Source organism: Rhinopithecus bieti, unplaced genomic scaffold, assembly GCF_001698545.2.
Source record: "Rhinopithecus bieti isolate Rb0 unplaced genomic scaffold, ASM169854v2 scaffold_31531, whole genome shotgun sequence".
Classification (NCBI taxonomy): Eukaryota; Metazoa; Chordata; class Mammalia; order Primates; family Cercopithecidae; genus Rhinopithecus; species Rhinopithecus bieti.
In genome coordinates, this window is record NW_016814088.1 from 885,198 (window position 1) to 910,212 (window position 25,015).

The 25,015-nt window shown below is 40.2% G+C and overlaps 1 protein-coding gene across 1 annotated transcript in view; it reads left to right on the forward strand.

The window, feature by feature from the left end:
- PKHD1 (PKHD1 ciliary IPT domain containing fibrocystin/polyductin) overlaps positions 1 to 25,015 on the forward strand; it is a 484,394-nt gene that overhangs the window by 74,996 nt on the left and 384,383 nt on the right. The window contains 1 exon segment of the mRNA XM_017849608.1: positions 5,848 to 5,998. Within this exon segment, the coding sequence (XP_017705097.1) occupies positions 5,848 to 5,998 (151 nt within the window).

The following is a 25,015-nucleotide window of genomic DNA, read 5'->3' on the forward strand; positions in this document are numbered from 1 at the left end:
CTGAAAATAAATACTACAACTTTCCAAGTTAACCCCCCTTTTCTAAACAAATAAAAAAGAAGTATGACCATGTTAGTAATTCTGGATTGCTTTCATTTCAGCAAGGAGTTCCTTTCCTACACAGGGCAGTGTCTCATGGCTGAATATTGTCATGTAAACGTCTTTATTTCTTACCTAGATAGAGTGGCTACCTTTGATTATCTAATGAAGGCCTCTTTTCTTTTCTTTTTTTTTTTGAGACAGTCTTGTTCTGTCGTCAAGGCTGGAGTGCAGTGGCACGATCTTGGCTCATTGCAACCTCTGCCTCCCAGGTTCAAGGTACTCTCATGCCTCAGCCTCCCGAGTAGCTGGAATCGCAGGTGTGCACCACCATGCCTGGCTAATTTTTGTATTTTTAGTAGAGATGGGGTTTCACCATTTTGGCCAAGCTGGTATCAAACTCCTGAGCTCGAGCAATCCACCCACCTTGGCCTCCCAAAGTGCTGGGATTATAGGCATGAGCCACTGTGCCCAGCCTCTTTTCTTATAAAATATGAAACTAAACAAGACCACTTCCCCACAGTGAAAGCGATAACCAGCTCTTTTCATGGCAGTCTGACTTTGTGATGTCCTGAGACAGTTTGTGTTTTAGTATGAATTGGGCACCAGAGGTTTAGGTTTAGCTGGAGGAAAAGAGGAAACTCCTTGGCTGGTTGCTTTCTAAAAGGGCAAGAAGAACTCCGTTTAGCTCACACAGGAAATGGAGCACTGGGTATTGTACTCAGATGAGACTAGATTTCAGAACTTACTGATACTGGACACCAGAAAGTACATGTCAGTAGTTCCTGGCTCCATTGAATTCAGGGACTTCATCTGAATCCCCAAAACTCTTCCTTTGGAGTTCTTCCATGCTCTTCCTCTTCACTGTATGGGGCGGCTGAGGCAACTGAGCCTCAGACCCCGTTAGCAGTTATACCCTTCCCTATGAATGTTATTTCAGTAGTGTTGCTCCATGTTCTGACTATTGTAGTAGGCAAAAGTGGGTATGTTTTCTTGAGTAAGAATTATAATAAGTGCCCTATGCTTTAAACAAACAAAGTTTAGTGGGGATGAAAGTGGAGGAAACTGGCAGTGGTCTTTGTTGCCAGTGGGAAGTGCAAACGTCAGAGGACAATTTGCCGATTCACGAATAACCTTAAATTCTTTACACTCTGTGACCCAGCAATTTCTCTTCTAGGATTTTACTTTAAGAAAGCAGATAGAAATGTGTAATATTTATAAACAATTATGTTCTTTGAAATTTCAGGTATCAAAAAAATATTTGCAATGAGACAAGTTTTAGTAATAAAGAATGTATCCAAATGATATTTTAAAGTTACCTTTAAAATTCGGATGTAGAATATTTAACCAGACAGGGAGCTATTTATAATATATTGAGAAGTGAAAATCATAGGTCTCAAAAGAGTATATCAATTTGATCCTACTGTTGTACATAGTGTGTATGTTTGTACACATATAGGTTACTAGAGAAAAGGCTGGAAAGATGTATCCAAGAATGTTGATGGTGCCTATCTCTAGGTGGCTGGAGTACTGACCACATTTATTTTCTTCATTGAATTTTATGTGTTTTTCCAGGGAACACAACGTTGTATCTCCCTGACATCCATAACGACTATGGGGAAGGGAGAAGTGCATCTGTGGCAAAAATTGTACCCTGTCTATTCATCCGTCCATCCATCCGTCCATCCGTCCGTCCGTCCGTCCATCCATCCATCCATCCATCCATCCATCCATCCATCCATCCATCCAGTATATTCAACCATCCATCCATCCATCCATCCATCCATCCATCCATCCATCCATCCATATATCCATGATCCATCCATCTATCCAGTATTGATCACATCCCTACACTGTTCTAGGTGTTGTGACAGGTACTGGTGGCTCGATGGTGGATGTCATGAAAGTCTCTGCCCTTAAGGGTAGAGAAGAAAGTCAGATAATAAACAGGATGTTGTGATAAGTGCTATAAAGTGATAGAAAAATAAAGGGGGGCTACTTTAGAGAGTGTACTCAGAGGAGGCTTCTCTGAAGAAGTCTTTTATGTTAGGAAGAGAAGCAGGTGTCTTTATAGAGGGTCAGGCAGTGGCAACAGCAAATGCAAAAGAACTGTTGAGTTTTATGACTGTTCAGAGGCCAGGAGGGTAGGAGTAGATTGAGAAGGAGGAAAAGTGGCCCCAGATGAGCTTGGAGAGATATGTGAGGCATTGAAGGCCAAAGTAAAGAGTTTGGAATCTCTTCTAAGTGAAGATTAAGTAACTTCCCAAAGTCACACAGTCAAGCCATGGCAGCATCGGGACTGGAACTCAAAGCTTCTGATGCAGTGTGTTTAGTGCAATGCTGTGCTGGCAGCCTCAGTGTGAGAGCCCTGGCTGAGCTGCGTGGGTTCTGTGAGGTTTCAGAGCCACAGGAAGCAATTTCAGGGGAAGTGAGGGAGAGAGAATGCGGGCAAAGTGTTTTCCCTCCCTATCCTAGGGAGCATAGCCAAGGTTACTTGCTTACTTTAGGATCTAATCAGATCAACTAAAGAACTATAGTTTGGGAGTCAGGAGTCTTAGGTTCTAGAACAATCTTTGCCACCATTTTTACCCAATATTTTTAACCACATGCCCCAAAATAAATAGTTGTGTGTGTGCAGTGTGTATGCATGTATATCTGTATATATATTGATCTCTCTCTATATGCTTATGTTGCATATATATATGCTTATATTTATATTTAAATATGGTCAACTGTGCTTCTTAACTCATAGGATTATTGTGGAAGAAACCATGGAAGAGCAGCTAGCTACTTAGAAGCTTTGAAATTTTGTAAATGTTAATCTATTTTGGATATCCTGGTGTCTCAGCTAATTTTGGTGATGGCTTTTTAATGAAAAAAATTTCTAGCAAGGTAGTTACAAATATGGAAAGAAGTGTAAGCTGAAGCTGGTAAACAAAAAGTCCAAGCTAACAGAAAGGGGTTTAATTCTTTTCAGAGCAAGGATAACATGCTTCATGAAAACAGTCTGTTTCTAACAGGCAAACAGAGGGCAGAGTGACTCAGCCCATTTTACTTGTACCTCTGCCAGTGAAGAGTCAGGAAAGGGCATAAGAAGGTTTATGAGAAGACTGGAAGCCCAAGGCCAAGAAAGGCTGTAAAAGGAAGTTGGTCACTACTTTCCTTGAGTTCAAGTCTGTAGTCTGAGATTATTCATAAACTGGGTACAAAAAACTCACTCTTACGATTGAGGACCTACTGCTGGCAATGAACCATGAGAAGGGGTCACATAACAGAGGTGATGGGCAGATATTCTATGAACCTAAGAAAAGGAGGAATTCTGGAAATTTAGACAAGTAACTTGATGTTATCCCTGACAAAATTCTAGAATGAACTATTCATCAGGTAGTTTGTGAGCCTTCAGAAATGAAAGTAGCCATCTGGAAACTGATTCACAAAGAATGTGATGGTGCGGAAAACCAACTTCATTTCCTTTCTGATAAGTTTATAAGTGACTTATGATATAAATATAGAACTATTCCAACTACTATTCCAACAACTTCTCTACCCCCAGTAGCAAAAAATGGTTCTATGTGCACAGCCCAAAGTGGCCTGACGCAAGCCTCAAGTTGCTCTGAAGTAAGGAGTTTTAAAAGTCTGCGTGAATTTTGCATTTGATTCCATCACATTTCTATATTGATCTAAATATTACATTACATTTTAATTTAAAAGTTAAATTACTTTGGTTTTCCTTTCTGAATCTTGGAATATGACTGACGCTCCAGGAGTAAAGGATGGATTCATCCTGTGGCTTTGTCTGCCCTATGGACGAAGGATCAGTGAATGGATTTACAGCTAGATCACAGGCTACAGATTCAAAATGAATTTGAGCAATGGGTCTAAACTAGTGAGAGAAATGTAACAATAATAAATGTAAATTTCCACATTTACATTTTTAATGATAATGCTACTAAACTACTACCTCCAACAGCTATAACGCGAGATGCCTTTATTGGGTTCTTATTGTGTGCCAGGTTCCATGCTAATCGGTTTATACGCTTCATTTTGCTCAGTTTCTTCAACACCTCCACAAAATAGGTACTCGATTATTGGCAACTCCATTTTATAAATGTGGAAACCAAAGCTTAGCGAAGTAATGGCTTCAATGTCATGTAGATGGTAACTATCTGCCCTGGGATTCAGATCCAGCTGATCTGCTTCCGAGCCTAAGCTTTACATGCCAGTGCTTCTCAGAAAATCGTCTGAATAAGCACAGCATGGTGAAATCCTCGGAAAAATGCAGCTCTGAGACTTTGAGTTGACCACTATCTAAGTATAAGCATGGTGGCCTTCAAAATGAACGCAGTGTCAGGTGCTGTGAGAAGGAAGCTCAGATAAAGGTGGACCAGAGCCCCAGGGGTCAGCCCAAACAATCTGCCTGCAGATCTGAGTGGCATGATGTTAACATATTGACAATCTACATTATTAGGTCTAGAGGACTTTGGGTTTGGAAATTATGCCTTAGGTAGGAGACCATTTTAGCGTGAAGAGAAGATTAAGTGGTGAGATGTACTAGTTTTCCTGCTCATCATTTCTAGCAAATTGTGGAAGAAAATATTTTGACATTGATTTGAAAAAAGATGATAAGGTTTGACACAGTGTACAGTTTCTCAGCTGGCGACCTTTTTGCCCTTGTCTCCACCCTTCCTGGTCTTCCCATGGGATCTGCCATCTTCCTGGATGATGTTCAATCAGCATTTCAAAACTTGAGAGCACTGCTCTGGGAGACAGGACCATCTGGTTTTGACCTCAGAGCTACCATAGTTCTGTGTTCGACTTTCTGAGAATCTCTTGATCTCTTTGGGTTACACTTTTTATACCTCTTCCTAATTTATAGGCTGAAATTAGATCATACATATGAGATTGTTGACAAATATGAAACATCATGTATTATTATTACTGATAATTTTTGAGTTAGTTGCAAAAATGCCTACAAGCAGGATGATTCTTGAATAAATATCACACCTGTTGAGGATGACACCCTTCACTATCCATGCCCTCACCTTCTCTAGATGGCATATTTTTAGACTTTCTGTAATGCTACACTGCTGTTTTTTATCTTAAATCCAGTCTGGCTTCTGCCCTTAAAGCAAGAGGACTTTTAAAGCGAGTGGCTGGTAGTATAACTGGCACATATATCGAATCTCCTTAGTCTGGGCTGTTAAGTAAGTTTAATTAATTTACTAAGTTAATGTTCCTCTGCTAGCAACAGAGCCTCATTGCCATCAGCTGGGGAGAGGGAATTGAAAGCCTAAATGAGCTCATTTTTTCACAGTTGGAATTAGGGACCAGTTAGCCAGTTGTGTGGGTTTTCCAATTTCTCCATCTGCCCTAGGGGATTCAGGCAATTACTCCCCAACACTAAGTATGAGTGAGAGCAGGAAGAGGGAAGGGGAAAAGAAAAAAAATAAAAACAAAAACTCTCCCCAACAATTGTTTCCCTTTTGGGAACTGGAAGTATTGTCCGTGCATTTCTTGTTAAGCTGGGCTAGAAGTAGCTTTTGCTAATGTTTTTAATAGATTCGGAAAAGAGAAAGGCCTCAGTGAAAGATATTTACCATGTGCATTTTCATTGCAGGGTGTGCAGATAAAAGGAAAAACAAATAAACAATAAAATAATGGAAACAAAATTACAGAAATTTGCAAAATTTGACAAATGGTGGCCTGTAGTTGCCACAAGCTAATGGCTTGCAATGATTAATAAGAGTAAAAATAATTGCATTTCATTAAGATTGATGACACCCCATTTAACCTCCCCTCTCGTTTCAGCCCTAAAGTGGAAAGAGATGAAGTTCTCATCTATAATAGCTCCTGTAACATTACCATGGAAACTGAGGCAGAGATGGAGTGTGAGACGCCCAATCAGCCAATTACCGTCAAGATTACTGAGATACGGAAACGCTGGGGCCAGAACACTCAGGTATAATCAAATCTTTTTTACAGACTGATTCAAACAGCTCAAATTAAATTTGTAATATTGTGTACATTAAAAAAACAATTTAGTCCAAATGGCAGCTATATATAATATTAAATGCGCTCAAACTTTGAGGAGCTGGTCTAATGCACAATATCTGAATTCATAGTTAACTCTGGTTAATCATATATTTTCCCAAAAATAAATGAGTGCTGCCCAGGCTCTTTTAAAGCAAATTCTGAGCAGATAATCTCCTTGGCATTTTGTCCTGATTTCTGCATGCATGTTTGAAAGGGGCTCTCTGTGGTTTATTTCTCCACAAAATAAATGGCCTGCGATTTAACCCGGCCCTACTGGAAGGCTTCCAAATCACTCAGCCATCCTCGGCTTGTTGGGACAGCAATGTCTGCGGGTCTGTTCGGTTCATCTCTGTGCCATGGGGGAGTAGAGTGGAAACCTCAGCTTCTGAGGGGATTACGTGGACATCAGAAATGAAAAGGACCACAGGGTCATTTGGTCTAGCCTCTCTGCCTCAATTCATCCATTTTGAAATTGTCTAAACCACTCCCTCCAAGTGGCTCTTCTAAAAGTGTGTTTGTAAGTCCCCAGAGAGGAATTCCACAGCCTTCCCCGGGAATTTGCAAGAATTGCAATCAGAGGCTCAGGGCTCTTTGGAAATGGATCAGGTAATCTTTTACAGCTCCCCAGGCTTCTCACAGCACACAGATAAAAAATAATATTTATTGAGCACCTACTCCCTTAGGTGTCTTTCTCTTTATGAAAGCAGTTCTCAGATTTTTCCCTTTTTGTCTCTTTTATTTGGAACAAACATTTATTGAGTGCCTATTATGTGGCACTCGCCATATCAGATTCTCTTGTGAATGCTGCTTCAGTCAAACCATCCTAATCCAAAAGTCAGCTCCCTGGCTTCAAAATATGTGTTTTTCTATAACTTTTGTACTGGTGCTGAACATGTATGTGATGACAAACAACATTTTTTTTCTGTCCTTCCTAAACTGTTCCGTGCCTACCTTCCCATGCTCCTGGGTCCTCACCGTCCACTCTGTAGCCTCTGCAGGCTTCTCCCTCTCCTTGACCTTCCCTTCAGGTGATAGCCCGGGGCTGTCACTTCTCGCTTCATTGTGTCCCCCACAAACACCTTTTCCTTTCAATTTACTGCCAATTTTAATTCTCTCCAGAGCCGCTGTCCCCCAATGGCACTTCCACTTTATTCTGTGCCTGTTTCTCAGCAGTCAGCTGTCAGTGACATTTCACAAGTGTATTGTCATGTGCTGAGACTGCTGTGGGACACTGGGCGATCTTTAAGCCTCTCTGGGCCTCAGTTTCTGCTGGGCGTGTAATAACCTGGTGTTGCTGGGATGCTTAGGTGAGCAAATGCTTGTGAAAGAGAGGGAGAGGCAGGCTGACCTAGTGTTTAAGTGCATGGACTCTGCAGCTAGACTGCCCAGGTTTGAATATATCACTTGCTTCCCGGGGGACTTCAGTCAGGTTCTTTAACCCCTCTGTACTTCAGTTTTCTCATCTGTAAAGTAGGAACAATAATAGTTCCCACTTCATAGGGTTGGTGTGAGCCACTGAGAGCTGCATCTCACACCTGGTAAGTGTCCAGTGTTAGCCATTATTGGCAGTGCTAGTTCACTAGTCATAGTGCTAGAAAATGATATGAATTTATTTTTCTATAGTGCTTGCTGCTTTGACCAGATCATTTCACTTCTTAGATTTATTTAATTTCCCATCATCTCAAAGTCTAAGTTTGAAATTTTTTAGGCTTAAATGCCTCACTCATTTAAAAATCCTTATGTGACATACATTTGAGTTTCAACAATGTTCAAAGTTCTCTACCATGTTCTCAAGGAGATTAAAAAAAATAATATGGAAAGAGACTCTACCTTTGGGAGATATTTGGGAAGTGAGGCCTTACGTGAAAGTAGTTAAGTTTCAAAAAAGGGTACATAGAGTCAATTCATCATGGCTGGGTGGAATGTTGGATGCCATCCAGACCAGCCAGCTCATTTCAGAGATGAGTTAACTGAGATTGACAATGAGGGGTGATTGATAAAAGTCACACAGGTAGTTATCTGGCCTCCTAACCCATGTGGCTATAGTCATTGTGGGTTAAGTAAGCCATTCAGGAACCAGGAATGTGTGGTGAGGCTAGTACCAGTGTGTAGGGAACTCCAGTCCTGAGGGGGTAAAGAGGAGATGGGTACCATCGTTGTAGGTTTCAGATGTGATGTGTTACACTCAAGTGTTAGTGATAATGTCATAGTTTTGAACAGTCTATTGGGAGCAGGACCCTATCAAGTAGCCAGGAGTGCATGGGGGAACAACGGCAGGGATTTATGGCAAACTCATCTGAACTTATGACTGCATTTAGCTCCAGTGGGACCCTAAAGAATAGAGCAAGAGTCTCAGGCACACATCCTGTCACATCGACTGGATCAATATGGTGGAAGTTAGGAAATAACTATGGCTGGTACACAGTGGCCTGGAGTCCAGAAAAACAACATTCTATGTAACGGGAAAATTGTTAATTCTAGGTTCTACTCTCGTTAGGGTGGTTTGGTTTGATTTAGGAACTGGATATAATGACGTTTATAGGTGAAGGGCTTATAACTAAGTGACTATATAATTTATCACCCAAACCGGGATGCTTCTGATAGTGCAAGGTTCACAATGAGTAATTATGCTGGGATAGTATGTCACCTTTGTTGGGGTGTGTGATTACCCTACCTGGGCTTGGGAACAGAACAACTTGTCATACATATGTGATGCATGGTTACCCTACCCATGTTGGGATGTACAATTTCCCTACCTTGGCCTGGGAAAAACATGACACCAGTATTACGATGTGTGGTTATCTGGGCCTGGTCCTGGGGAAGACCAGCACCAACAAGTGCTTGATCAGGACTATAATCCTGGTCCCCAATTTCAAATTCAAGAATTCCTTGTGTGAGAACCTTGGAACACTAGAAAAGGAAACACTTCTACACTGCTGGTGGGAATGTAAACTAGTACAACCACTATGGATAACAGTGTGGAGACTCCTTAAAGAACTAAAAGTAGAACTACCATTTGATCCAGCAATCCCATTACTGGGTATCTATCCAGAGAGAAAGAAGTTAATATGCGGAAAAGATACTTTCACACGCATGTTTATAGCAGCACAATTCGCAATTGTAAAAACATGAAACCAACCCAAATGCCCATCAGTAAACAAGTCGATAAAGAAATTGTGGTATGTATATACAACGGAATACTACTCAGCTATGAAAAGGAACAAATTAATCACCTTTGCAGCAACCTGGTTGGAACTGGAGACTATTACTCTAAGTGAAGTAACTCAGGAATGGAAAACCAAATATAGTATGTTCTCACTCATAAGTGGGAGCTAAGCTAAGCTATGAGGATGCAAAGGCATAAGAATGATACAATGGACTTTGGGGACTCAGGGGAAAGGGTGGGAGGGGGTGAGGGATAAAAGACTACAAATTGGGTCAGTGTATACTCTTCCAGTGATGGATGCACCAAAATCTCACAAATCACCACCAAATAACTTACTCATGTAACCAAATGCCATCTGTTTCTCCAAAATCTATGGAAATAAAAAATTTTAAAAATGTATTTTTCGGCCAGGTGCAGTGGCTCATGCCTGTAATCCCAGCACTTTGGGAGGCTGAGGCAGGTGGATCACCTGAGGTCAGGAGTTTGAGACTAGCCTGGCCAATATGGCGAAACCCCATCTCTACTAAAAATACAAAACATTGGCTGGACGAAGTGGCTCATGCCTGTAATCCCAGCACTTTGGGAGGTTGAGGCTGGCGGATCATCTGAGGTTGGGAGTTCGAGACCAGCCTGGCCAACATGATGAAACCCTGTCTCTACTAAAAATACAAAAATGAACCAGACATGGTGGCGGGCGCCTATAGTCCCAGCTACTCGGGAGGCTGAGACAGGAGAATCGCTTGAACCAGGAGGCAGATGTTGCAGCTAGCTGGGATTTTGTCAATGCACTCCAGCCTGGGCAACAGAGCAAGACTCTGTCTCTAAAAAAAAAAAAAAAAAACACCCCAAATTAGCTGGGTGTGGTGGTGCCTGTAATCTCGGCAACTTGGGAGGCTGAGGCAGAAGAATCGCTTGAACCCAGGAGGTGGAGGTTGCAGTGAGTTAAGACTGTGCCATTGCACTCCAGCCTGGATGACAAGAGCAAAAAACTTCATACACACACACACACATATATATTTATTTTTTTAAGTGACCTAGATGTGAGGGTGTGAGGCAGTGTGGGAAGACTGATAAGATCAGTATTTACTTTGTTAAAGAATATCAAAGTGGCTCAACAACTCAATTTGAGTTGTTGATGTTGAGTCCTGATGTGTTTATAAGCTAGATGTTTCTTTCCATTGCTCCCTGACATTGAGAGGGGTTTAGCCAAGTAAGCAAAAAGTCACTCCCACACGCTTTAGAGCCTTAGGACTCCCTACTAGATTCTAACAAAAATGCAAATTGTCCTCTTATTATGAGATAACTGGTTAATATGCTCCTTTTCAAGATTGGCAATAAAAGCTTAAACCAACCATAAAAAAAATAGTTACGTAGGTTTTCCTTCCAAAGAACTTTTGCGATCCTTCAATACATGAATACATAATGTGAATTTCTAGGGAGTGCTGTGGTGTGGACTGTTACCTAAACTTTGCCTGTGGAACTCTTTATTCCCAGAATTTCTCTTGGGACTGGCATCTGTCCTGCTGCCTTCACTCTGGGAAGTGTTGTGTTTGCCATGGTCTTCCCCTCTCACAGAGTAGGGGTATCTGAGGTGGGAAAGGTCATCTTCAGATGGGGCAGCCAACTAAGCTCTATTAAAGTCAGTGGCATTTGTGCTATGCCATGAAGTACAGGGTTTAGGTATTCAGGATGCAGAGGAAAGGCATTTCTGGTGGGCCAAACAGCATGCACAAGGCCCTGAGGCTAGAACCCACAGGAATAGCAAGAAGCATGGTGTGTGTGAAGGGGAACGGTGAGTTGTAGGTTTGGAAAGGTCGGCTGGGATTGGATTGTGATCTAGAGGTAAGCATTTGGTCCTTTATGCAGCAGGTGACAAGTAATCCCCAAGGAGTCAGTGCTTGATCAAAGGTGAGCTGTAGTCACATTAATCTGGCAGTGAGGTGTGGATGACCTGATTGGTAAACCGACAAGAGGTGGCAGCATCTCAGCCAGGTGAGAATAACTGGGGCAGGGAAATGGCAGAGGGAATGGAGAGGCGACACACTCAATATTCAATACTTGATAACTTGTGTTGGACAAAGTGTTCAAATTTGTGGGAGACTAAATGTGGTAGGTAAGAAAAATTGTGGGCTGGCTTTTCAAAAAGACCTTTTCAAAATTTTCAGTGCTATTTATCTATGCTCATGACTTCCAGGTTGGAATCTCTGATCCAGAATTCTCTTCTGAACTTTGTTTTTTACTTTATTTACTTATTTTTTTGAGACTGGATCTTGCTCTTGTCACCCAGGCTGGAGTGCAATGGCATAATCATGGCTCACTGCAGCCTCACACTCCTGGGCTCAAATAATTCCCTTGCCTCATCCTCTGCAGTAACTGGGACCACAGGTGTGTGCCACCACACCCGACTAAGTTTTAAATTTTTTGTGGAGGCAAGGGTCTCGCTATGTTCCACAGGTTAGTCTTGAATCCCTGGCCTCAAGCAGTCCTCCCTCCTTGGCCTACCAAAGCGCTGGGATTATAGACTGGAGCCACCACGCCTGACCTCTTTGGAATGTGAGATTCCTGTACCTCACTGTCTGCTGCTGTTGTCATTTCGATATCAAAACAGCACCTCGAGTTTAGCAGGTTCTAAATTGAACAACTGATCTCCACTACTTCCTCCCCCATAGTCCTGAACTGAGTTGGTGGCAACTCTGTCCTTTTAGTGCTCAGGACATGGAGGCATCCTTGACCTTCCAAAACCCACATCAGATTCATTAGAAAATTCTGTTGGCTCTGTCTTTCATTTGACCACCTTGCAGCAATTCTACTGCTACTGTCATCATCGGCATCATCTCTTACTGTTTATTGCAAGGCCTCTCAGCCCTCCTCTCTGCTTCCACCCCTACCTCTGTTTGGTCTATTCTATTTAATAATAGAGCCACAATGATCCTTTCAAAATATGTCAGATAGGCCGGGCACGGTGGCTCAAGCCTGTAATCCCAGCACTTTGGGAGGCCGAGACGGGCGGATCACGAGGTCAGGAGATCGAGACCATCCTGGCTAACACAGTGAAACCCCGTCTCTACTAAAAAAATACAAAAAACTAGCCAGGCGTGGTGGCGGGCGCCTGAAGTCCCAGCTACTTGGGAGGCTGAGGCAGGAGAATGGCGTAAACCCAGGAGGCGGAGTTTGTAGTGAGCTGAGATCCGGCCACTGCACTCCAGCCTGGGCGACAGAGCGAGACTCCGTCTCAAAAAAAAAAAAAACAACAAAAAACAAAAAACAAAATATGTCAGATAATTTTCCCTCTTCTCCTGAAAGAGGGGCTCCCAGACTCTCTCACAATAACATCCAGTCCTTTTACTGACCTCAAGGGCCATTCCCTGCACCCCTCACCTCACACCCCAATGCCCTGTCCGGCTTTGTCTCTCATTTCTCTTACCTTCACCTGCTCTGTTCTGGGCACACTGGCTTCTTACTATTCCTGCAACATGCCAGGCATGCTCCCACACTGAAGCCTTTGCATTTGCTGTTTCCTCTGCTTAGAATTCTTTCCCCCCTTCTTTTTCAAGTACAATCTCCCACTTGAACTTTTTGCTGAAATGTTACTTCCTCTATGAAGTCTTGCCACCCTATTGAAAATGGCAACCCATTGCCACTGACCCCATATATCATGCTTTTACAGAGTTCTTATCACCTGCTAGCATACTACTTAAGATACTAATTTATTATGTTTGTTGTTTGGTGTCTGACTCTTCTTGCTAAAATATGATCTAAAAGAAGGCAGAAAGATTTGCCTGCTCTGTTCCCTGGTATGTCCCAAGAGCCTGAACCAACTATACTAACAAACAGAAATACATGCAGAAATACAAATACAGAAAGTTTAAAAAGACTTCCCATATGCCACTTCTTCAATATTAGCTCCTGAAAGTTACATCTGAAAGGAAATACACACGTACACATACATGTACGTGGACCCATTTGCACACAAAGATGTTATTGTATTATTTATATTGTTTTTCAACTTGTATGTTTAAAAAATATGGTAGCACACTATAACATGAGCTCCTTGAAAAGAGGGACTTTCTTTTGTTGCTGCTATTTTCTGAAGACTTAGAGCTAGGCCTAGTACATAGCATAGTACAATAAAGTTTTTATAGGTTTCAATTAAAATTATTGAATGCATAAATGGATTTATAAAAATACGACATAGTCATCATTTTAGTTTAGCACATGTAACATTTTCTTTTCCTTCACAAGACATTGACTATACTTACTGGGTATCACACACTGTGATTCAGTGAAACGAGAGAAAAGGTATTAGAAAACGAAGAAGAGTAAATCCTAAAGAGTGCTGGAAAACACAATAGGGTGCCCCAAGACAATCAGAGGTTTTGAGGGTTTTCTGAAGCACAAATAGCAGTTTGGGTTAGATGGGTAGAGAATCCACAGTAGAAGAAACGCAACCCAAAGCAAGTTGAGAGGAAATTAGAATATAGGTACACTTTTCAGTGGAGCTCTGGGAGAAATTCCACAAGTAGGAGGGGACAGACATCGGGGAAATTAATAAGGACTGCTATATAGACATTTCCCTTCCATCTCTCTCTCCCTTTCTTTTTCTCTGTCCCTGTGTATATGCTTGGATCTGTGGCTCTCAAGAAGAAGTGTTAAGAGTGGCTTATAAAACAAAGAGGGAATATTTGTCTGGGGAAGGAGATTGATTCAGTCCATTGTGGATGTTAGGGCCGATGTTAATCAAAGAGAAGCCTGGACCTCCATGACAGACTTGGAGAAAGAGAGAAAGGAAGAAAGGAAGAAGAAAGAAGCCTTTCTTCATTTCTACCTCCAAAAAAAAAATTCCTTTACTTTTATTTTGCTCATCCAGTGTCTTACCCAGAAATTTCAGCTGTGGTATGTTGAAGAGGTTTCTCTGAACATCTAATCTGCCTTGTCAGTGGAAAAGAAAGTCTGAAATAATGCTACTAAAGTTCTCTGGGAAATGATTTTGAACCTAGAATTCTATGCCCAGTAAAATACTATTTGGAATAAGAACTAAATAAACATAAGGTATACAATATTTAGGAAGTTTCTCTCCTTTTTGTACTCTCTAAAAAGTAATGCACTCTGGTGAACTGGAAATGAATCCAAGAAAAAAGATGATATGGGATTCAAGAAAGAGATCAATAAAGAACTTGGAAAACAGCAACAACAAAGCAAACATTGTTGATAATGTCATTGTGAAGCTTAATATGGTTGTTAAGAATAGATCCTTAACCGGACAGAAGCAGGAGCCTCCTGTTTCAAGTAGGTAAAATGAAAGAGCAAGAAACAGAGGCATAATCTCCTTCTTCGATGAAATGAAAAGACATTTGTAACACAAACCTCATTATATGAAGATGAAAGGTAAATGGGAGAATGGCAAATGACTTAACAGAGTGAAGGAAAGTCAAAATTAATTGCCTGAAAAGGGAAATTTACATAAAAATAAGACAATTTGCCCCATAGTAGTCTAGAAAACTTCGGATTTAGAGAAGTCTAGGTACTAGAAAATGAGCATGAGGCAGGATGCTAAAATGAGGGGGTGGTGATCCTTGAGCAAATGGAAACACACTAGGAATGTGGCTTTCTGTCTGAGATTGAGTTCAGGGAAACCCAAAATCTCTTTTGGGATCCATTTCTCTGTGCTCTCAGTTTCTAATCAGAGATTAGAGTTCAGGCCTGCTAATACTCGTGGAATTTGCAGGGAAAGATACCAGAGAGGAGAGACCTGTGCAGAAAAGGAACTCTAGAAATCTGCAGGGGTCGCTTGGGTCTTTTGCCAAATAGTTAACCAATCGTGTAGTGAGTATATTTCTATGAGGTTTGGCAGACTATAGCTACTGGGAGGCTTGAAGTGAACATAGCCTCTAAGGTACTGGGAGTACTTTGGTACAGCACGGTACTAGAAGATTTCAAATGCTGACTGGTTAGAGTAGAGAAACCCTGCTCAACACCGCTAATTTTCAAATTAGCCTCTAAATAGCTATGCATATCATGAAGAAAATATAAAATTTGTCACATAGCTGGACTGCATGAATTTTCTAGAAGAATCTCCTTAAACAAAAGTGGGGATAAAATAAGCAGTGCAGTTATTCGTGAGTGTTCGCAGCTCACTATCATTAGTACTAGAGATCATTTTCTTAAGTTAAAGGTACTTTGATTAAAGCTGTGGCATTGAGTTGAGACCTCAGAAAAGTCACACTTTAGGAATAAAATATTCTAGCCCTGGAGTAAAGCTACTCTAGACCCGCTGAATGGATCCTGAAAACAGGGCTTAACAAAATTAAACTATTATTTCAGTAAATTAATTGCATGCTAGAGCAAAGCTCAACACCCTTTAAAGGAAGGAAGATAGCAATCTACACCTTCAAGAACAAGGCAACCACAATGTCCAGCATACAATCAAGAACCTGAGAAAAAAGCGAAATGTGCCATCAACTGAAACAGACCTATGGATGATAGAGATGTTGAAACTCACTAGATAGGGACTTTAAAACAACTGTTATAAGCATATTAAAGATTTTAAAGGAAAGGACAGATGCAACAAGAGAAGTTATAGGAAATCCCAGCAGGAAAATGAAAACTATTTCAAAAAATTAATAAAAATCACAGAATTGCAAGAAATAATATCTGTACTGAAAATTTCACTAGATAATATTAGATTGGATCTCGCAGAAGATAAGATCAGTGAACTTGTAAACAAAACAATCAAGGCTCTCCAAACTGAAGAACAGAAAGAAAAGGGAAAAAATGGATAGATAGTAAATCTCTGAGTCAATATAGTCTAATATTTGTGTCATTGGAGTAGCAAAAGGAAAAGAGAGGTAGAAGGGATAGAAAATAAAATAAATCTAAATAAATAATAACAAAGATTTTCTAAATTTGGTGAAAACTACAAATTCACTGATCTAAGAAGCTTAATGAATCCAAATCAGAAGAAGCATAAAGAGAACCATTATTGGCGTTCTCAATAATGTTAATATGTCAATTCTTCCAAATTACCATTTAAGTCAATGCAATTTCAATAGAACATCTCAGTAGGTTTTTTTTTGGTAGAAATTTCCAGTCTGATTTAAAAAATTATGGAAATGCAATAATCTAGAATAGCCAAAGCTATCCTGAAAAGGAACAAAATTGGAGGACTTACACTGTCTGATTTTAAATCTTACTGTAAAGCTATGGTAATCAGTTGAAGTTCTAGGCAAGATCTTATATGAAAGAAAGGTTCTCCTGATAACAGTATGTTTGAAAATTCTTACAGTAGTGTCATAGAACCCAGGTGAAGGAAGAGTTTGAAGGAATGTATGTTGAGAATTATCAAAACGTACTGTGATAAAGAGGTCCTTAGTGACACTTGAGGCCACAGGACAATATTGGTGGGGAGAAAAAACAGATTTTGGGGAGTTAAGGAGTATATGAGTATCAAGGAAATGCAGGCAACTGGTATAGATCACCAGTAGGAAGGGAAAGGGGAGATGCAGACAAATATTGTGGTTGAGCAGCACCTTCCTCATGTGTGCAGCTCACTATCATTAGTACTAGAGATCATTTTCTTTTCTTTTTCTTTCTTTTTTTTTTTTTTTTTTGAGACGGAGTCTTACCCTGTCGCCCGGGCTGGAGTGCAGTTGCCGGATCTCAGCTCACTGCAAGCTCCGCCTCCCGGGTTTACGCCATTCTCCTGCCTCAGCCTCCGGAGTAGCTGGGACTACAGGCGCCCGCCACCTCGCCCGGCTAGTTTTTTTGTATTTTAGTAGAGACGGGGTTTCACCATGTTAGCCAGGATGGTCTCGATCTCCTGACCTCGTGATCCACCCGTCTCGGCCTCCCAAAGTGCTGGGATTACAGGCTTGAGCCGATCATTTTCTTAAGTTAAAGGTACTTTGATTAAAGCTGTGGTCTTTAAGTGTGTTACTTGATTTGGCAAGACCAAGACTCCACAGGTTTCTCATCTTGTCTGTTTTTCTAGTGACTACAAAATAGCTCTCAGACAACCCTAATGTTTGCTTAAGTCACCATCATTTTTTCCAAAATATTTATATGTTAAAATTCATTTAGGCTCTTCAGTGAATATCTCCCTTAGGAAGAGTCTCCTTTTCTTAAAGTTGAAGAACTTTTTTTCTCTTGGGAAATCCCGTAGTTCTTAATTATACTTGTTTTAAGAAATTTATCTTTTTTACATTTAAATTACATGTATTTATTTAAATATTTAAACTCCCAAATAGACATTACACTCTCTGAGAGTGAGCTTCATGTTGGATTCCTCTTTGATGAAAGGATGGATGAAGGCATGTATGTCGGTACTGGATTACTGTTTAAAAGGCAAACCACACTGCTTATTTTATCCCCACTTTTGTTTAAGGAGATTCTTCTAGGAAATTGATGCAATCCAGCCATGTGACAAATTTTATATTTTCTTCATGATATGCATAGCTATTTAGAGGCTAATTTGAAAATACTTTTTATTCCCTAATTAATTTTGTTTCTCCTGCTACCAAAATCAAAAAACAATTTTTTCCCTTTTGTTTTCCCTCTGCTTCCCTCTCCTTCCCTCCTTGCCTTCTCCTTCTCTCCCTTGTTTCTTTTTTCCCTTTTAGACCCACTTAGTGTGCATCTTCAGGGTTGTGTGCCTGCAGAGAGAGGTGCTGCAGAAAGCAGAATTGAACTAGTTATTAGATGAGGGAACGGGGGTATAGAAACTCAACTATTGACCCCTGACCTGGCTGTCCTGGAGGAAACTTACTGAGTCCCTTGTGCCTGTATTTTCTCTGTGAAAGGAGGCTCCAAATGTATGAGAATTACCTGCTGCAGGGGGAGGAGAAGCTGGAAAGGCAGACAGTTTCACATCTGAAAGGGCTTTGCTTTCTTAGGATAATTAGTCAGAATAGGATGCACAGTGAACGGGACTCCTGGGGCCTCTCTTCTAATTCTAGCAATGTCCCTGTCTGACTACAACTGTTTAACAACTCACTTAACCTTTCAATTGATCAGTGCTAGCTGACTTCCAGGATTTGGAGGGAGGAAAACAGTACCTATAAATGCATAGTAGTAGGAGAAACCTAAAAGTTCAACAAAGGCATTACGATATAGTAATTATGAGCTTGGACTCTAAAATAAAACTGGATTTGAGGCTGATCCTTCTGCTTACTTGTTAAATAACTTTAGGCACATTTTCTTAACTTCACTGAGTCTGTTAATTCCTACCTCGTAGGGTTGTAAGAATTAAATGATGCATGTAGTGCACTTAATGCAGTGTCTCATTCATAGAAAGCCCTTGAAACGTGCCAGGGATTATCATTTTTGGTTAAATACATAATGAGACTATACAATTATGAAAGATAATCAATCTGTGAGTGCTTTTGCAAATCGTTATGCCAAGTTAAGGTGTCACATTTTTTTTTTTTTTTTTTTTGAGACAGAGTCTTGCTCTGTCTCCCAGGCTGGGATCCAGTGGCGTGATCCTGGCTCACTGCAACCTCTGCCTCCTGGGTTCAAGCGATTCTCCTGCCTCAGCCTCCCAAGTAGCTGGGATTACAGGCATGTGCCACCATGCCCGGCTACTTTTTTTGTGTGTATTTTTTTTTAGTAGAGACGGGGTTTCACCATGTTGGCCAGGCTGATCTCGAACTCCTGACCTTGTGATCTACCCACCTCAGCCTCCCAAAGTACTGGGATTACAGGCGTGAGCCACCGTGCCCGGCCAAGGTGTCACAATTTATATAATTGTTTATGGTGGTGTTGTCATAATCAGAACTTGCTATGTGAAAGAGGCTTTGTCAATTATTTGAACTTAAGACTTTGTATACCTCTGTTTCTTGCTGTTTTTTTCTTTTTTAAAAAAAGAAGGCATTCTTTCATTTTCCCCTCAATTGCTCTGAAAACAATTTTGAGAAAGCATTTTGCTATAGTGACTTTGTTCCTCCTCTCTTTCTCTCAAGAGTATGACAAAAGTTTGAAAGAAAATCTAATTCTTAAGTTTGTACAGTCTTCTTGCCCTAGGACATTATTACCAATAATTTGAGGTAATATATTGTTACTGCTACTAATGTGTTGTTATTATTACTAATCAATGTAAACTTTACAATGCATTTTTATTTTATAGAAATGGAATGGCAGGCCTGCTATATTTAATAATATGAAATAAACTGTTACCTTTAACTATTCAGCAATGACACAGTTACATTTCATGTCATAAGTATTTAGAATCATACGAATGAGTTTTTGTATTCAATGTTAAAATAATTCAACTTTGAATTTCCCATTAAATATGATATTATAAAAATGATTTAGATACAGTCCCCTGGTGTGTTTGAAGCTGTGTACTCTGCAAACACATAAATAAAAATATATCTAATTGGAAAAAAAAAGGGGAAATTCAGGAAATTAGCCTGAATGCAGCTTAAATGCATCTGAACAAATAAATTGTACCTCTCTTATTTCTCAGGGACTCTTTGTATCAAATGAGTTTATGATATTAGCCTGCTCCTCTCATATCAAGGTATGTTACCAGTAAATGAGGCTGTGGTTTTGATGAGCCTTTGTCATACTTTGGCTCCCAGAAGTCCTTATTTTTCTTTACAATGTGTTTAACATTATTATAATATCGTTGAGTAATTATTATATCACCATATAGGAGTTTGAATTATCTCATCTAAACTACTCTTAACTTTTATCCTAAAATAACAGTTTTTGTGCTCAGTGGAAAACAGTGAGCTTTATTAGCCCTGTGAAAATGTCCCTATTAATAATAGGCAGAGGGTAGTCCCATTGGGACATGATGTGATTATTTATTTCCTTCTAAAGTACAACTTCATAAACTGAAATTATTTTTGTCTAAATAAATACTGTGTGGAATTTTCTCAGTGAAACCATACGTCATGGCATTATTTTGTTTTTGACTATAGGAGTATAATGCTTACATTTTTTTCCTGAGCCTTTCCAAATATGAAACTTTAGCTATCCTGCAGAGAGGCCTGCTTGCTATGAAATTGCTATAGATGGTACAATGGCCTTACATGGGGATTCTTTGGATTCTACAGGGGAGCTGAGGCTTGGTAATTGAAGAACCGGAAGTGTTCAAATTAGTTTGCTTGCTGACTCGTTGGGTGACGTTGGATAACTCAGTTTTGTACTCTCAATTCTCTATTTCCCGACCTGCAACATGGAAAGATTTTATGGAAGTCCTTAGTAACAGAAAGTGAAAACTGTGATATATGAATATGTTATTTTACTGGTATACCTAATTCTTCATGTGTGAGAAAAGCCTGCTTTTCCACAGGTCCATTTGTTGAATGCATAGTAGTAAACCATCATCTCCCTGAAGCCTGATGAAGAATTAAGGGCACCCAACTATGAGTAGGTTCCCTTCCCAGGTATGAAGGGTCTCAGATAGTAGTTGAATGGGTTTCAGTGGCATATGTGATGTGGTGTGGTAATGGTGGTGGTTGTGGTATGTGTTGTGTATTTGTGTTGAGTAAGGAGTAATATGAGTTTCATCAGTGTTTGGATATGTGGTTCTACACTAGACATGTTAAACATTTTTTATTCTGCTGAAAGCTCTAAGATGTTATCAGTTTTGAGTCTAATATACATAGCATTTCTATTTGCAAAAACAAATAATCATCTCAGCCTTGAGATACAAAAGGCAATTCAGTCAATTTGGAGAACTTGAGTTTTCTCCTCAGGGTTGTCCTCTTTTTAAATCTTGTTGATTCAGCCATAAATCTTCCCCTCCAAAGACCTTGCTTTTATTCCCACAGCACTGAAGTCTGCTTTTACTTTAAAGAGCCACAGTAACTCCTCCTAACATGTACATCTTTATTAGGAAATGTAGGGAACCTTGACCAGCTGCAGAGCAGCTGGAGCCTGGAAGGTGAAGAAATTTGGGTAAAGATGAATGGGTTATTCAGATATTAAAAGTGTTATGGAAACTGACTTCATCAAATTGAAAGTCAGCTCAGAAAACAAACAAACAAACAAACAAAACTCCTGTGTCTCAGGGAGTTAGAGGAGAAGAGAAGGGGAACCAGAGGGGAAAGGCAGGAACATTGGGAGGAATGAAGAATATTGAACTGGTTTTAGATAAAGGCTGTTACTTGGAGATAGAAATAACCTTTATGGTATTACTGTATGTATGAGTGGATGTTAACTTGCATTAACTCTATAAAATGGTAGTTTCAGGCATAGGCTTTTTCCACTTTCTGTTCTTTTTCTACTGGTGCATTCCAGCTTTGAAGGGACTTAACTATTATCTCCTCGGGCAGGTTAAAAAAGGGTATGTAGGCACAACTCCTCTAAGAGCTTATTTTAGTTACTGTCTTCTTGAATTGCTTTGCTGGTAGGAGGGTTAGGCAAGACCTCTTCTAGTCCCCTGGCTGTCCTTGGCTGAAGTTAGCTGATGGTAGGCCACTGGCAGGGTTGTTGATACCCCAACAATGCCACCAGGTCCCTTTCTGATTGTATCTCTCCATGGAGCCAACATAAATGTAAATCAGCAGAAGAGTGTGCAGATGAGAAAATATTGTCCATAAAATATACACCAATGGATCATTTCAGCTACACCAGAAGAAAGGAAATGTGTTTTTTCTAGAGGAGAAAGGAGAAAAGTGTGTACAAGTAGCCATTTAATGAGGGAATAAACTGCCCTGAAGAGTATATACGTTACAAAAAGGAACAAAGCCAAACAAAATAAACAATAAAACAAACAAATAAACAACAGGAAAGGTGTGCCTTGATTCTATAGGTTTTACAAAGAAACCTCTAGCTCCTTTCTAGAATATGATAATCACTAAACTAGTTTTCTCAGGTTCTCCCTTTGATTGCAGAAGCAGAATTAACTCAGAAGGAGTATTTTGAAGTTTCCTTACTTCCAGTTAAGTGCTAGTAACCTCCTCAAATTAACGGATACTTAGTTGATTTTTTAGACTCCTTTTCTCCTTTACCTAAGAGAATTTACAGCAGCTTTGCAGTTATTCCCTCTGCGACAGTGATCTCAAATATCCAGTTCTTTATTTTGAGATCAAGAAAACACTTTGCTTCCCCTGCCTTTTGAAGTTTGGTAGGACCATAGGACTTGTATAGAATGTGGGTAGAAGCACTGAATTTCTGGAGCTCGAATCTCTAGCCTTTTTTTTTTTTTTTTTTTTCCGTGTTGACTAAATAGCCCAGAGTGTGGGCTGAACATGCACCCTCAACATATGGGGGACATATAGTGGATGTTGTATGAACAAGACATAAGCTTTTGTTGTATTGCTCCGCTGAAAACTTGGGATTATTTATTGCTACATGCAATCTAACCAGTCTTAACTGATGACACCATTTTAAACAAGTGACTCTGCAGCCTTGTGGCAGACCCAGTCTATTCCACATGGTGTCTTTAATTAGTTTTTCTGTGAGTCTACAAGGAATCAGAACCGGGTTTACATTCTTGATGGCAAGTATGACAATTAAGCTATGAGATGGAACCATTAGGCAGAAATGATTGATGGGACTTAGTGAGGAAAGGTGGCTGGACATTTGATATCATTCAGCCTCTTTCCGTCCTCTGGACTCCCACTCTCCTCCCATGTCATCGGTGATGTGTTTCTACCCTCACCTGCAGTCCTCATGCCCTGAAGATCCTCTGTGGGATTTTCTAGTACTGAGAAATTAATCACCTTCTTTGTAATGTTGTTGCAAACAGTGGGAGTTTCTGGGGAGACATAGCTATTCTTGGCATTTCTGCCTGTGCTAAGTCTCTATTTCCTTCTAAGAAACACAGTGGAATATTATGCATCAAGAAACTTACCTCAAATAAAGAATATATTTTACATCCATTTCCATAGCTCTCTATAATCTATTTATAGATAGCTTCCATACTTATGCTCTCTCATTGTTTTCTCTTTAAATTTTACTCAAAATTTTGTTATGAAGACTTAAATCACAAGGGAAAAATGACTCAAATCATTTGATAAAGAGACTATATTGGCTCACAGAACTGATGATAAAGATGTTATACTGGCTCACAGCACAGGAAAACTAAGGAGTCATAGGAAAGGCTTGACCCAGCAGCTCAGGGCTCACTAATGAGGCGGCTCTTTCCATGTCTCTGCCCTGCCTTGCAGAGTGTCAGATTCAACCTAAGGTTGCTTTCTCTGTGGCCACAAGGTGGTTGTCAGTAGCTTCTAGGGCTACTTACTTTCCTACTCATATCACATGGGAATCAAAGGGTCTTTCATGAGCACAGTTCAGAAGAAGGAAGTTTCTTCCCCAGAACCCCCCAACAAATGTGTCTTCATGACTCATTGATCCAACTTGACTTAATTGGGCAAACTTCTCTCTGCTCAGGGTAATGGGCTTTGTTGATTGGTTTTGGCCAATGAGTGATCACTGTGCACTTATAGAATGGAGCTAATCCCATCCCAAATACCTGAGTAAGAATATGGTAGCAGTGATGCCTGGAAGGTAAGTCTTGAAGCTGTTGATAAGTGGAAAGCTGGAGAATGGACATTGGGTAGTCAGCAAACACTTGACCGCAATGACCTTGCTTTTCTCTATATAGCTACACTAAGTCTGCTTTCTCTGACACTCCTCACTTCTCCTTTTGCTAACTTAAGAATTACTGTTGCATGAGATTTTGAGAGGGTGAAAACAAGTCACCTTTTCTGTATAAGAGAGTTAGGTAAATGAGAAGGAAACAGTTTGGTAAGTCTCCTTTAGAATTCAGTAGGAGTGTCTGCTTTTAACAAACAACCAGTCAAATGAGAAAGCATAATGACTACATGAAACACACATATCTTCAGTGGCCCCTAGGACTTTAAAGTCAGTTAGGTGTTTCTTTTGTGATGTGCGTCTTCCTGTTTCAAAATGACAGCAGCTGTTTTTGTGATGTACCAGGTCCCAATGGGGATGGCTCATCACTCAGTTCTATGCAAGAGAACCCTCCTCTAATGATAAAGAAAAGAGCAATCTAGGGAAAGAAATGGTCTGTTATAGTGTCGGTTTCTCATTATGGGTCTTCCCAAATACTATACAAACATTAATTAAACTTCCCGGCTGGGTGCGGTGGCTCATGCCTATAATCCTAGCACTTTGGGAGACTGAGGCAGGAGGATCACAAGGTCAGGAGATCAAGACCATCCTGGTTAACACTGTGAAACCCTGTCTCTACTAAAAAAAAAAAAAAAAAAAAAAAAAAAAAAAAAAGCCGGACGCGGTGGCAGGCACCTGTAGCCCCAGCTACTCAGGAGGTTGAGGCAGGAGAATGGTGTGAACCTGGGAGGCAGAGCTTGCAGTGAGCCAAGATTGCGCCACTGCACTCCAGCCTGGGCGACAGAGTGAGACTCTGTTTCAAAAAAAAAAAAAATTACTATTCTTTAATCCTTCTGAAACATGATTTACAGATCACTCAGAGGGTTCCAGGCATTGTCTGAGTCCCTCCCAAGGATTTTCAGATGATTGTTTTGAGAGATAACCAAAAACTACGAAATTATGAAGGGCCTAGATAAAATTATGCATTCAATATCTAGAATGTTAGAACTAGTCCACCCCTTTGGACTTTGAAAAAATTGCTTTAAGATTACAGATAAATAAAATATAACTCCTACCTTGTAGAATGTACTATTCAATAGGGGAGATATAAAAACCCACTAACTGTGCTATAGGCAAAATATAATCATGTGATAATAAAGATATATGTATTTTGACATGGAAAATCAGTGAAGGCAAATAAATCTTCTGGGTGGAAAAATTACCTGGAAACTCCCTGGAGAGTGTGGCATT